Consider the following 15,278-nt stretch of genomic DNA (forward strand, 5'->3'; position numbering starts at 1 on the left):
TGCTCTGATAAAAGCAATCTAAAGAAAGCTTATTTTGGTTCACAGTGTGGCTACAGTTTGAGGCAGCTGGTCACAGATGTTGACAACCACAGTCAGGAAGCAGTGATAAGCAAATGCTGTGGTTTGCCTTGCTTTTTCATTTGTATTCAGTCCAGAAGTCAGGATGGATCTTATGACCTCAGTTAACCTAGTAAATATATGATTTCTCAACTACATGCCCAGTCCAGAGATTTGTCTCCAAGGGGATTTTAAATCCATTCAAATTATAATCAATCCAAACTAACACACCTCTGGGCTAAACACAACAGGAAACTCACATTTTCTGGGTTCATTTCACTCCTTCAATTACATGGGTAACTTATCACTCTTCTATGTTTGTATCCGTTTTGCCAATGGTATCCTCCTAAAATCATGATTTTCACCATTTACTGAATATTCGGTGTGTCACAATTATTTTAACGAAGGAATCTAGTATTCTAAAGAAGTCTCTGGATAGTGCTGTTACATTTGATATTTTACCAATAGTGATTTTTTTATTATTGAGAATTGGACAACAATGGACAAGTTGTGATGTAGGGTCATCCATCTAGGGGACATTATTCAGATATAATAATGAAAGTATATGAATTTCAACAATACCTTCCACTTCATTCGCTTAATACTCAAGCAAAGTATTAAGATTTAAGAACTTTTTTGCATTCTCAATAACAAATTTCATAAAATAGTTGAAAAATACACTGTAATGATAGAAACCATACCCAACCTAATCATTCTCCTTTGTGTCTACTTTTAGACTATCATGTATTTCAATGTCACTTTACAAAAAATAAATTAAAACTTATAGGACTATTCTGACATATCAAGAGAAATTGTCATATATTATATTTAAAACAAGTATACTACCAGTTATGAGCTCCAGTCTTTTAATCAAAGAACTATTCTTAACAGAACCATGGCACCCCAAAACAAAGAACAACCCCCCCCACCAAACTCTAACCAATTAAACACACACACACACACACACACACACACACACACACACACACCCCGCAGGTCCCCCTTACCTGGGCATCGCTGCTCACTGCACCTTCTCACTTCTTCCCCTGTCCCTTCGCACGGCTGTCCTGTTAAAGCTGCACCCTGACAAGTCCTCACTCTCCTCTCCCAGCCTCCATCACAGGACTTGGAACATCCACTCCAGTGACCCCATTGATTCCACTGACCATTGGCTGAAAAAAAATGGGTCTCGCTTAACAGCAGTCCCAGCATGCACTGCTTTTAGTAAATGTGCAAATCTGGGGATAGTAAGATCCTTTCAGTTTTATTAATCTACTGTCAAGAAGAAATTTTGTCCAAATATTTGACTTATGGACAAAACACCATACATTTTGTGATAAGAAGAATTATATAAGTGTGTCTGACTCTTCAGATGCACAGGGAGCCTAGTTGCAAAAACTGTAAGCCTAGTGCTAAACTTTATTAACTTAGTTGTTATTCCATCTCAGAATCATCAGACTTTTCTGACTTTATTATTGCTGTGTACAGTAGAACGGACTAATATAACTGGTTTTATACATCTGAATATATAAGTAGCTTTCATTTTATGACTGTCTGGCATGGCGCTGTGAGGTTTTATGAATCATAGGTGCCATTTGCACAAAGCACTTGGCCTTACCTGTACATTCAGGGTTGTAGCACTCTCTGCTTTCTGCCCATGGTCCTCTGCACTCAGAGCCTCCATGAGCAGCTGCTGTGCACTGCCGGCTCCTCTGCTGTGTCCCATTGGAACATGTCACTGAGCAGTGGCTCCATGAACTCCATTCCTGCCACTGTCCATCAACTACCAAAGCAGAAAGAGAGAGAGCATAAGATGGTCCAGCAGGGAAGGCTATGCAGTGAGCACGAGGGAACACCAATCTGAGGGAAGAATGTCAGTCAAGGCTCTGAATGTTTGTCATTGAAGACCATACTCTAATGCTACTCCCCAAGACATCATCACCCCCTTTACTGCTTCTCATTCATCGTATGTACTGTCATTGTGATGGTTAATTGCTGTCATCAATTTGAATCATCATGGCAACAGATACCTGAATATGTCTGTGAGGGATTGCCTAGATTTGGTTAATGAAGCTGAGAATACCCACCCTTCATGTGATAAGCTCCAGTCTACTGGCAGGGGTTCTGTACTGAGTGAAAAGGAGAAGGGGAGATGAATAATGTATGCATTTCTGTGTTTCCTGATTGAATACAAGGAGATGAGGCTAACTCCCCTTTCTGTCACCACTCCTTCCCTGGCCTGATGGTTATATCCCTTGGGAATGCAAACCCTGCTCTCCTTAAGTTGATTTTTTTCAGGTATTGTGTCATAGAAATAAGACCAGTAACTAGTATACACATCCATATTATGCTTATTCATTAACAATTTAAGACCTTGAGGTAGAGTTCAGAATATATAACCAGGATAATGTGACTGAGGGGAAAAACTGGTTAACACATCACACAGCTCATATTTTGGAAAAAAGCAGCTCCTAAAACTAAACAATGACATGCAAAATAAATAAAAAGTTCTATAGTGTGTTGCACAGGATACTTTCAGAATACTGTGAGATATAGGTCATGAGGGACTGGGGCATCTTTCTTGGCAAACTGATGCTCCAAATAATCAGTGAGGATAATGACAAAATGAATAGGACAAAAGGGTCTACAAAAGGACATGCAATAGTCTTTAAGAGATAAAGATGGACATTTCCTAGAACAAGATACAAGGCACCATGCAGGGAACCTGGAGATCTAAGTGAAGTGAGGCGGAAGAGATTGGTCAAAGGCAGCAGTCATGTTTTGCAGCTGGGTTAAGATTTTGGGCCACTCTTCTTAGGCAACTAAGGAAGCTTTGAAGTATTTAAATGGAGAAGATGCTGATCAGAGCTAGTACAGGGTTTGGAAAACATATTACAAAAAGACAGGGGAGAGTCTAAGCCTGGATAACAGAGAGTTGGAAAGATCAGGAAGCTACCAAGAGATGATGCTCAGGGAAATGAAGGGCAGGATCTATAAGCCAAGCTGAGAAAACATGGGAACTCCAAGGAATCCTGTGTCTGATGGCTGGAATGCTGACCACTGCATCTGACTCATAGAGTTTCATTCACCTGCTCGCTCACTCAAGTGATTTTTAGAACCAGCTATTGGATCTGTTAAAAAATATTGCAATATGCATATAGACAAGTCAAAGGCAAGAGTGTTCTTCACATGGCACATGAGATTTGTAGGGTTTCACAGGATCTTTTCTGTATAAGGGATAATTGCTAGGACAGTGTGATTTGACTAATTCACACAAAGGAGACAGAACTAACAAATGCTACAAAACACAGCAGAGATTAAACCAAAAATACCTTATTGAAATGTACAAATTAGCATATGAATATTATAAATGCACTCATAGATGGAGGTATACTTTTTTCAGTACTACTCCATGTTTTTTAATGAGGTTGACTGTAGCTGAAATGGAATTTACCATCAATCATATGTTCTACAAGAAGCTAATATTGCTGTGAAAATCCTTCCAGGCAAACCAGTATCTGACAGAATGAGTAGGTAATTTCAAGCCTCATGTGTAGCTATTAGATAGGGTTGTTGAATAGATATCTTGCTGTACTTAATAAACCCCATGTGAGATTAAAAACCACAAAATGCCAATTTAATCATTGCATTCATGTAATTTTAGTGTCTCATTTTATTAAAAGTACTGATACAATCTTATCTGACCATGTAGTACACTTGCCAGACAAAGCAAAAGTTCTAGTAAATCAATAGGACATTATAAATTATCAATGTATCCTCTACTTTTGGCTTTCAGGCTGAATGAACATTAATTTCAGATTTTATTTATAAAAGAAAAAACAGTCGGAGTACCCATTATGAAAGTTTCTATTCTAAGCAATTTTAGAATGCCTTGAAAAATTAAGATTCATGACATTCATACATGTACCTTACATTCTATTTGATAAAGGAGTGTACAGGTTCACACTTAAATTTTTTTTCAAGACATGGTTTCTCTGTGTAGGCTTGGCTATCTTTTGGAACTCGGTAGACCAGACCAGGCTGGACTTGAACTCACAGAGATCCACCTGCTTGTGCCACAACATCATACCACTGCCTAACTTTTATTTTTTTTCCCCAAGACACGGTTTCTCTGTAGCTTTGAAGCACGTAGTTGAACTCCTCTGTAGACCAGACTGGCCTGTAACTCATAGAGATCCGCCTGTGTCTTCCTCCCCAGTGCTGAGATTAAAAGTGTGTCACCACTGGTCTGCCACACCTACCTTTCAATATCCAGAAAGCAAAACTAGTGGAGATTAATTAGATGTCAATTGAATTAAGCTAAGAAGAGACTTGGTTGTTTGGCATCATTAGAGGTTCTGATTTGAGAGAGTGTTAAGCATATTTCATCATGATTGTTATGGTTACATACTCCTGACCAAACAGCAACAGCAACAAAAACAAAACAAAAGCAATGCAAAATATAAAACAGAATACACATACACACACACACCAAAATATTCAGCTAAGAACAAATGGAAATAAGAATAAGCTAGTCAAATTTGGACATCTGACTGGGGTTTTGTTTCTACATAAAACTTTTTAAAAAAGAGAGATCTTGATGTAAAAGGATTAGGGAAATGAGAGAATCTGCTTGTAAAAGTTCGACTTATTTGGTTTTTCCTCATAGAAGATGTCATCTTGCCATCAGTTAAAAATTAAACATTTTAATTTCATACATTCATAATGTGAATTGTTCAATACTTTATAATGGCATACATATTTTGTCATTTATGTAATATTAAAGGATGAGTTAATATTAGAAACTTGAGGGACATTTTGAGGTAAAACACTGTCAAAACATCAATAAAACAGAAATTTGACAGCCTCCAAAACAATACAGAGAAACCCTGTCTCAAAAAAAAAACCAACAACAAATAAAACAGAAGTTTGAGGTCTGAGCAGTTTATTTTACAATATCTGCTACAACAAAAAATAGTGAAATTGAAGATATATCAATTACCTGGACTTTTATTTCTGTTTTATTTTACACTATTAATTAGAAGGTCATTTTATTGAATATTAGGTCAGCTGTTCTGAAATAATTGACTTGATAAAATTACTTGCTACATATTAAAAAGGAAGAAAATTTAATACAAAATCCATTACAAAATTCCAATATGCATTTTTGTGTGGGTTGGAATATTACTACACAAGCAGAAAAGTGAGTGAGAAAAGAATCACATACACCACAGATATACATGGATTTCTATAGTGACAGAGAAAGGTCTTACCATCTTATAATGTTTGCTGCTGTTTGTTTTTACTTTCATATAATGTCGTGGTATTTAAAAATTCTAATTACTATGCTCTAAGGATCTCTGCACCTATGCATTTCAGGAGCTGGTCTTCTCATTTTACTGAAAGGAAAACAATGGATCACAGGTTTCTGGGGAAGCAAAAATTAAACTCTCTTTTGGATTTTTAAGCATCCCAAATAGAGAATGCACATTATCTTTCAGGGGTAAATTCTGGGATAGTTAAAGCTCAAAGCCATTAAGATCCAGGCTTCCAGTGATTGACAAACAACATTCTTCTTGGGGCTAGAGAAAAGAAGTGGAAAACTGTTATCTGAAGTTTAACTGGAAAGACAAGTGGTAAAGAGATTGATTCTCTTCCAACACCCAGGCTGGGCTTGTACTTGACCTTCTCAGCTGACACGCAATGTCTCCTCTTCCCTAGAATCAGTTCAATGAATTTTGTGAGCTTGTCACAGGGATGAGATGAATCTCGCAGAGTCATTGCAACCTGAGAAATTTGAATAGATCTCAACAATTTGTTCTATTATAAAACTATTTCTGTGTGAACTCTGATTCATATCTTGTTATTCTGTCATGAAAATTGTTCCCTGGTAAGTTTGTAAAATGGAAACTCCACAACATTAGAGGAAGTTCATATTGCACTATCAACTAAGGGGGTTTCAAAAAATCTATGGAGTCACTGATATTGTTCTTCAGGGACATGGGAGAACTGTGTTCACTAAGATTAAGCAAGCACTGCTCTCATGATCTTATCTGCTTGACTATGAAAAGTGTACATGTATGGATAATGAGATTTTCATCTTGAAGTTATAAAAACAAACTGATAAACTGAACACACTATTGGGAATCCCCTATCAGTTCTTTTAGGAGGTAATAAAGGCCAATTCCCATCACTAAAATGAGGCAGCATGCAAAGTCTACTGTAACTCTATATAAATGAAAACTCTTGTGGCCTGAAAAGTGTGTGTCAGGAAAGAAGAGAGAAACTTAGGGCATATAGCAGGCGCATGAGACCGGAAAGTATAGAGAATGGATTCACCTGATACATGGGAGCCAGAAATCACAGGATACCAAAGGCCATGTGACCAAGGAAGATGTGTAGGAATGAGAGAATGTGAAAGCAGGCATATGAAATAATCTACATTGAAAATTGAAGCAGTTTGTTGTTCTGTGAAAGCTAGATTACATAGGGGCAAGAACCCTGGAAGTAAGAAATTGGAGTTCTATACTATGTTCTACTATGTTTGAGGCTAACAGCCAGGTTCTCTGGTAAGCTGATAGAAACCATAATAAAGAACCAGGCAGATGTTTTTACTAACTTATATGGATAAAAGGAAGATTCCGTTATTGGACTGTTTGACCCATTTCCAAACAAGTGAGAGATACACAGCCGTAAAAAAGAAAGTTTCTGTTTATGATATTGAATTTAGAAGCTCATACAGAGATTATTGCATTAAATAAACTTTGCTTAAAGCTGTACCTCAGGTAGAAAATGACTCAACAGTCAAGAATGCTAGCTGTTATTGTAGAGAACCGTAATTTGGTTTCCAGGATGTATGTCATGCAGCTAACTACCACCTGCAATTCCAGTCCTGGGAGGATGCACACATACACACACAGACACACAGACACACACACACACACACACACACACACACACAGCTAAAATAATATAAAAATTAGGTCGCTATAATTTAAAATGGTTTTTAAATATCATTTTGTTTATAATTAGCTCACTTTACCTCTAAAGGTTTGCATAGGCTAAAAGTGAAAAACACAATAGGATATTCTATTTAGTGAGGTACAAAGAAACAGGGGTAGCTATACCTACACCAAATGAAATAGATTGAAATCAAAATTGTTAAGAAAAGGCATTAGTGGGTCAAACATTAAATCAATAAACAAATTATAAAAATTTCTCCAATTGAAAAACAGAAACACAATGTAGCAAAGGCTGACACACCTACATGAGGAGGGATAAGAAACTAATAGAGGTCACCTTCTACACCAGAAAAAGCATGGATTCCTGAAACAAACCAAATACCACTGTAGCTGACAATAGTAAACAATGGAGAACAAACTCATAGCAGGAGGAAATAAGAGATATCTTGGCAGAAATAAATGACCAACCAAATCAAGCAAGGAAAGAAAACAATATAAAATATTAACAAGATAAAGACCTGGGTCTTAGAAAGAAAAACAGAGTAGGCAAACCATAAGCCAGACTAAGTGGAAACAAGACTTAAATGTATAAAACATCGGATGCAAAGGGAGACACTACAATGATACCTCAGAAATTAATAGGACAGTTAGGGAATATTGTGAATAACTATATACAGCAATAACATTGCCTTTCTCAGGGAAATGAACAAATAATTATCACATTTCTTTCCAAGACTGAATCAGAACAAATGGAAAACCTAAACATACTAATAAAAAATAATGAGGCTGAATCATTAGTAAGTCTTTTATGAATACACCAAGTAACAACAAACAAGCAAAGAAAACAAAATTAAAATAGGACCATATGTCACTGCTGAGATCTACCAACCCATTTGAAGAAATACAAAGCTTTCTCAAATTATTATGAGGCATCAGAAGAGAGAATTATTAAAAACTGTTGTGGTTTTAATAAGAACGTTCCCACACGCATTGCCTCATTCACATATTTGAATGCTTTGTTACAAAAAGTGGAACTCTTTTGAAGGATTAGAAGGATTAGGAGGTGTGGTCTTTTGGAAGAGGCCTGGCCTTGTTGGAAGAGGTGTGTCTCCGGGAGTGGGCTTTGACATTTCAAAAACCTATGCCACATCCATCCAGTCTCTCTCTCTCTCTCTCTCTCTCTCTCTCTCTCTCTCTCTCTCTCTCTCTCTCTCTCTCTCTCTCTCTCTCTCTCTCTCTCTCTCTCTCTCTCTCTCTCTGTCTCTCTCTCTCTGTCTCTCTCTCTCTCTCTCTTCTCTCTCTCTGGATCAGGATGCAGAGCTCTCAGTTACTCTTCTAGCACCTGCCTACATGCCACCATGTTCCTTACCATAATGATAATGGACTAAACATCTAAAAATGTAAAACTGTAAGCAAGTCCCAATTAAATGTGTTCTTTTACAAGAGTTGCCTTAGTTTCGGTTTCTTCACATTTATAGAACACTTAGAAAGACATAAGCATTTGATGAATCTGCCATTACTCTAATTTCAAAACTAGAAGAGGACACAACACTGAAGGAGGTCCTTAGATTAATATTCTTTTTTTCAAACATAGAAGCAAAATCATGCAGAAAAAATTGATAAAAAATTCATTAACATGTTCCACTCGGATCCATTCCTGCGACAGAAGGAGGGTTAATATAATAGGATCTATAAACATGGCAGGCCACATCAAGGGAATGAAGCATAGAAGCTATACTATAATCTCAACAGTAGCAAAAAGCATTTGACAATATCCAAATCACTGCCAGACAGAGATGCTTAATATATCAGGTTTAAAAGGATGGTATCATCTGATCCTCCTTCCAGGCACACTCATTAGAAAGGATGCAGCAGAAGTGCTTTCTTCTTCCTGCACAATGGACACAATGCTGTTAGTGAGTGCTTGGGAGAGCAGGTCTGTAGGCTACATCTTAATTAAGGGAGTCGACTTAATAGTATAAAGAGGGTTCCTCAACATAATAGCCATAGAAAGTAAGCAAACAGCTAAAATTGAACTAAGTGGATATGGAAAGTTGAAAGCTTTGTCTTTAACATCTCTAAGAAGACAAGGGAACTTACATTCTCTACATATATTCAAAATACCATTGGAAGTCTAGACAATCAAGGACGAATAAGTAAAATGAACATTCTGAGAACAAAGAGGTCAAATCCTTTCTGTTCACAGACAATATCGTCTTATATAGACACATACCAAAGACTCTCAATGGAAGAGAAGTAGAACAAAGAAACGAATTTAGTAAAGTTGCTGCTTACAAAATCAACATACTAAAATTAGCAGTGTTGCTACACACTCTCTGTAAGGAAAATTTTAGAACACTGTTGAAAGAAATTGAAGATAACATGCAGAAAGAGAAACTCATCCTGAGTTTTTGGAATGGAATCATGAATACTGTCAAAATGTTCAAATCATATAAAATGATTTACAGTTTAAACACAAACCTTAATGTGAAGACTAATACTGAGAGAGCCAACTTGGGATTTGAAATAACAATGGAACAATATCTCTGGGCATGTCTGTGATAGACTACCTAGATTAGGTTATTTTAAAGGTGAAGACTTATTCTAAATATGGGCAAAACTATTCAACAGGCAGAATTCCAGGACTGAATAAAAAGGAAAAAGTGTGTTAAGCATCAGTATTCATCATTCTTTGCTTATGATTGCAGATGAAATTTCAGCAGCTATGTCAAGCCCCCACTGTCATATCTTCCCTGACCTGATGAATTTTGGGCCAGAAAAGTCCTCGAATGCAGTAATCAGAGTTTGATGGGTTATTCTGATGAGAGGCTGGAAGAAATGAATGCACAGACAATTGTAGACAGTGGAGGACTTTCTTCTGTGGTTTAGGAGGGGAACAACGGCGGTACTAGGAACTGGGTTAGGAACTATGCATGTGTACTCTAGTAAAGGATCTGGCTATATTTAATCCTTGTACACAGTACTTGAGTGAGACTAACCTTAGAGGTGACAGACTTACTTATCTGCTTGGGGGTATTTCAAGATGTGTTAGTGTTCAGGTTGACTTATTACATCATCACAGAGAGACAGAGGGAGACAAAGAAAGACAGAGGGAGATACAGACACAGAGAGAGAACAATGAAGAACAAAAATGGTGCCTTGGGTAGTATTTTTCCCTGACGTACAAATAGACTTTGGGTGTCCATGCCACAATATGGGAGGCTCTCTCAGTCAGGACTCTTGGGGGAGGGCCTAGGCCCTGCCATGGATGAAATGATAGTCACTGGAGATCCACCATAGAGGGCCTCACTCTCCCTGGGGATCAGAGTGGAGATTGGGTGGGGGATTGGGGGACCTGGTGGGGAGGGTGGGGAGGAAGGGAGGGAAGAGGGAACTGGGATTGGCATGTGAAACAAGCTTGTTTCTAACTTAAATAAAAATACAATAAAAAAGAAATTTGTGAGGTTTTGAATTAGTTTGAATACTTAAACAAGAAGGGTGTAGAGAACTAAACATCTGTCATTGTAAGAGACTAGTGTTATAGAAGAGAAAGAAGGTTTTTGCACTGAGGAAAATAGGAAAGCTATCTGGATCAAAGATCCCATTCACAGCAGAATTCATCTTACGAAAATTCTTAATCATTTGAAAGAAACAAACTTGGACTGAGAATGCAACGGAAGACTTTCCCTTCATATAAATCAACTGCACAGGACACTGTTTCTCCATAGGCTTAGCACACAAAGACCATTGCAGCTGTGAGCCAAGAGGGCATACTTCACCCTGAGCCGATAGATATATTCAGTCTATTTCCGTACCTTACTAGTTTGGAAGGCATCACAGATGAAAGACTGAAGGAATTGGGGAGTTTTTGGTACAGATTCAGAGAGATGCAGAAGTTAACCATTTTTTGGCAGGGTCAGAGTCCCTCAAGGGTGCTCCAAAGGCCACTTTATGAAGCTGTGAAAATGAAGCTTAAGTTGCAATAGCGAACTTCAGACGTTTCAGCTATCAGGATCATGAGATGTTTGCCAACAAAGGCTGCAGGTATGGTGTATATTTGTGTCAAGAGACGGGCAGTGGGGTAAGGCAGGAATGGTAGAGTGCCACACAAAACATTTGGAGCCCACATGAGTTCATCACAAGTCCTAGATGATACACACGGAGCTGCAGGATTTGTTGTTTGTCCTGATGGGTGTTTGTTTAATGACTCTTTGCTATGCTCCATTCTTGCCCTTTGGAAATGTAGTCCTTACTTCAATCATTATTAATGTACAAATTTTTATTTAAACATTTATTTATTGCTTTGTATGGCATACATATGCCATAGTATGTATGAGTGTGCAGACGTCATAAGATGGTTTACGGGAGTCAGTTCTCTCCTTTTGTTATGTGGGTTCTGCGAATGGAACTGAGCTCAATTTGCTTGCTGAATGCACCTTTATCTCCTGAACCATCTTGCTGGTCCTTGGGTTGTAAAGGAGTTTGTGTTAAGAGATTATATTATAAACCGTGTTGAAAATGTTAGAAACAAGGGGAATTTAAAAGTTGAACTGAGTATGCATTTTGCATTTTGAGGTGTCTACATAGGGACAAGGAGTGGGAGATTTTAGCTTAAAGGTAACATGTTTGGGTATCAAATCTATAAGGTGTGGAACTGTGACGCTTAATCTTCAAAGTCAAGTAGGTAGGACTTAATCTCACCACTGAAATCATCTCTGGGTGTGCTTATGAGAAACTGTCTAGATCAGCTTATGTGAGGTGGGCACACTCATATGGAGAACCATGAGTTATAGGACCTAGACTTAAAATCAAGAAGAAAGCAAGCTGAGCAATAGCACTAATTGTCCTGTTTCCTGACTGCGGATGCAACATGACCAGCTGACTCTAGTTGCCATGATATACTATTGTGCCTTTGACTTTGAGCCAAAATAAATTCCTCCTTTATAAATTTTCCTTTGCCAGTTTCTTTTTCACAACATGTAACTGATATGCCTAGCAAAATACCACTGTCAGTTTTCACAGAACTAGAAAAGGCAATTTTAACATTTCAATGGACCGCTAAAGTCACAAATAACTAAAGTGCTCTTGATAAAAAAGAATCAAACAGGAGCACTGTACAATGTTTTCAAAATGTGTTGTTGACTACAATAATCAAACCAGCATGGTATTGGCATAAATACAGGCTAATAGAACCAGAAACACATAGACAATCTAAATCCATAAACCTAGGGACAAAAGGGCTTTTAACTACATTTAAACAGTAATGGGAAACTGGATATCTAGTGCTAGAAGAATGAAACTACACTCTGCCATTTTCAAAACTCAGCTTTGGTGGAATCAAGACTTAGATGTAACATTTGAAACTCCTAGAAGAATGCATAGGGGGAGATTCTTCTGAATATGGCAATGGACAAAACTCAGAGCAAACAAAACCATGACATGTGAGATGACATAAAACCAAGGTAAATTAAACAATTATGAAAGGGAAGGGAACCTACTGAAAGAAAAAAAAGTTTGCAAACTCTGCACATGAGAGGAAGTTAACATTCATTTTATATATAAGGAACTACTGAAATATTGAAAAGATAACCAAAGGTTTTTTTAAGGCCAGCATTTTAGTTAGAAACTTTTCAACAGCAGACAAATGTCTAGGATATATACAGAAATAGAACAAGAAAAGTCCAAATCCAAAGTACAAAGAAATACACTTCTCATCCATTAAGAACAGCTTTTATGATGATGGTGAGAAAAGATTATCTTTAAACCCTGTCAGAGGGAATACAAACTTGTACATCCATTATGGAAAATGTTGTAGATTATCCTCAAAAAATAGGAATATGATCACAGGAACATGATGGAACGATTAGTAAACTGAAAAATCACCTGTACTCCTTTGTTGCTTGTAATAGTACCAGAGGAACCAGGAGCCAAGAAATGGAAACTATCAAGTGATAGGTGAACAAAGAAAGTCTTGATACAAACACAAAATATTATTCATCAGTATAGCAAATGAAATCCTGTGGTTTGCAACATGAATCAAACTGGAGATCATTAGGTTAAGCCAGGTACAAAAGAATGCCTATCATATAACTTTGTATGTATATGTAATCTAAATGTGCTTATCTTAAAAATGGGATGTTAGTTACCAGAAGCTGAGGAACATAATGGGAAAGGACTGGCATGGAAAGATGTGTTGATGGTTAATGAACTACATTTAGATAGGAGTAACATGTTCTGATATGGTTTACAGTGTCATGAGTGGAAATAATAAAAATTTGCCTTCATGTTTTAATTAATGTATAACTCTTTCCTCTCTTCTCCCCTCATAGAAATCCATTTTTTTCAAGTGGTACAGGAGACCTCATAATTTATTCTAGGAAATGCCAGAGTCATCATTTTCAAAGCCCTTTTCAATTCCTTTCAATTTCATTATAAGCAGTTTAGTTTTATTCTTTTTACTTTTCAAATAGATGTTATCGTTCAATTTTAAAAGCTCCTGTTGCTTCATGAGCCATCCTACAACAGTGACTAAGGACAGAGAACAATAAGGCTTTATTCTGAAACAGGAAAAACCTGAAGGATCAAACAGTGTAAGCACTATGCAATGTGCTTCCTTACAAACCACAAGCGACAGTTTGGCTTCACTTCAGCAATATGACAGACTAGCCCATTTTCTGTGGCCAGAAGAGTTACAGTGGCAAATGCTGAATTGCTAAATCTCTGATATTTGTACTGCAATAGGGACTTCATCCTGCCAGACGTAACCAAGCCAATCTGGAAGAAATAATAACTGTCTCCTATTAAATTTTATTAGATGCCTTAGTAAATGCTTTGCTTTTAGTCTATTTTCATATCCAGATCAAGAGTCGCTAAGGTCACAGAATGGGTGAGGTAGATCCCATCCTAGTCATTAGATCTTGTTTATTTTGGACACCAAAACTATCTCAGCAGGGATTCTATTTGAATATTGCTGAATGAGGAAATCAGACAGAGAGCACTTGTGGATAGAAGAATCCTGGCATCTGGTTGGAAAGCTGTCTGATTTAATGATGGAAAAGCCAGGGAGCTCAGATTTGCATTTAGTTAGGAGTCACCCAGGAATGTGAAAGATCCTTTCATAACACAAGGCTCAAATGTTTGAAAAGAAGCCTGACTTCTTGCCTTGGAAATGAAAAGGCAGATAGATAGATAGATAGATAGATAGATAGATAGATAGATAAATTAGTCTGTGTTTCCTATTTTAAATGAACTGTAACGAGAGAGGACTCTAATACAATATTATTTTTAGAAGTTAGGAATGCATATATAAGTGAGGGACTGATAGGGGAAAAAGGTAAAATGCCGAGGGGATGGAATAAGCAGTAACACAATGAAATGGTATAGTTTTAAAACCCCAAAACCCAAAAAGACATAAAAACAAATATAATCACCATGAAACAGACCAGAATATTAAACGAATAGAAATTAATTTTAAAAAAAACCAGGTTAATGGGGCAGCAATTTACGTCAAATTGTAACATCCTCAAGCTGAGGGAATGGCAGACCTTTGAACCAAGTGCACAGGAGTGCTTAGCACCTTTCCACTCACTGTGCCACCAGAAGGGCTCCCTGCAGAGAGATAGGCAGGCTACTCTCCTGTGAATGCTGAGGATCAAACTGTTAGGTCAGCAGGACACTAAAGCAGGGGTGTTCTGGGGCAACTATCCTTTGTATACAGCTTGCTCCCCATCAGGATTTGCAAAAATATGCAAATGTGCCTGGAAACTAGCTCTGGAGAAACTCTACACTGCCTGGAGTCTGGATTCACAGGAATGCATTTCTCAAACAGGAGAGCACAAGGACACTTCAGCCCCACAGACAGGCATAGGCGTTTGGTGACTACTTGTACAAGCCTATAAGACTCCTTTTGACTCTATGGATAAAGCTACAGAGCTTAAAAATTACACCTTGACTTTATTCGACTTATAGCCTCTGAAAGACCCTAATGCTAAAGTAATATCCTTATGAAAATCTTGTAAAGTATCTCCCACTTCATATCATTTGTACATTTTTAGTGATTCTACTGAAATTAATAAGATCATTCCTATCACAGAGATGCTGAGCTGATTTGTAAATGAGAAAAACAAGGCAACAATATGTTGTATAAGCAAACATCAGTAATTAACAATTGGAACTGAATGTGTTCTGTCTTCCAGGCCATTTGTTTTCCACTAAATTATACAATTCAATTTGCTTTTATATATAGTACATACTTTCTAT

At 37.4% G+C, this 15,278-nt stretch overlaps 1 protein-coding gene across 6 annotated transcripts in view; it reads right to left on the reverse strand.

Moving 5' to 3' along the window:
• The window catches only part of Adgrb3 (adhesion G protein-coupled receptor B3), a 707,451-nt gene that overhangs the window by 429,386 nt on the left and 262,787 nt on the right, over positions 1 to 15,278 (reverse strand). For all 6 annotated transcript variants that reach the window (XM_040729329.1, XM_040729332.1, XM_040729333.1 and 3 more), the window contains 2 exons: positions 1,676 to 1,840; positions 1,065 to 1,229 (listed from right to left, as the gene is read on the reverse strand). In XM_040729329.1, the coding sequence (XP_040585263.1) occupies positions 1,065 to 1,229; positions 1,676 to 1,840 (330 nt within the window). The remainder of the gene's footprint in view (positions 1 to 1,064; positions 1,230 to 1,675; positions 1,841 to 15,278) is intronic.

The sequence above is a fragment of the Mesocricetus auratus genome, unplaced genomic scaffold, assembly GCF_017639785.1.
Source record: "Mesocricetus auratus isolate SY011 unplaced genomic scaffold, BCM_Maur_2.0 Super-Scaffold_100021, whole genome shotgun sequence".
Lineage (NCBI taxonomy): Eukaryota > Metazoa > Chordata > Mammalia > Rodentia > Cricetidae > Mesocricetus > Mesocricetus auratus.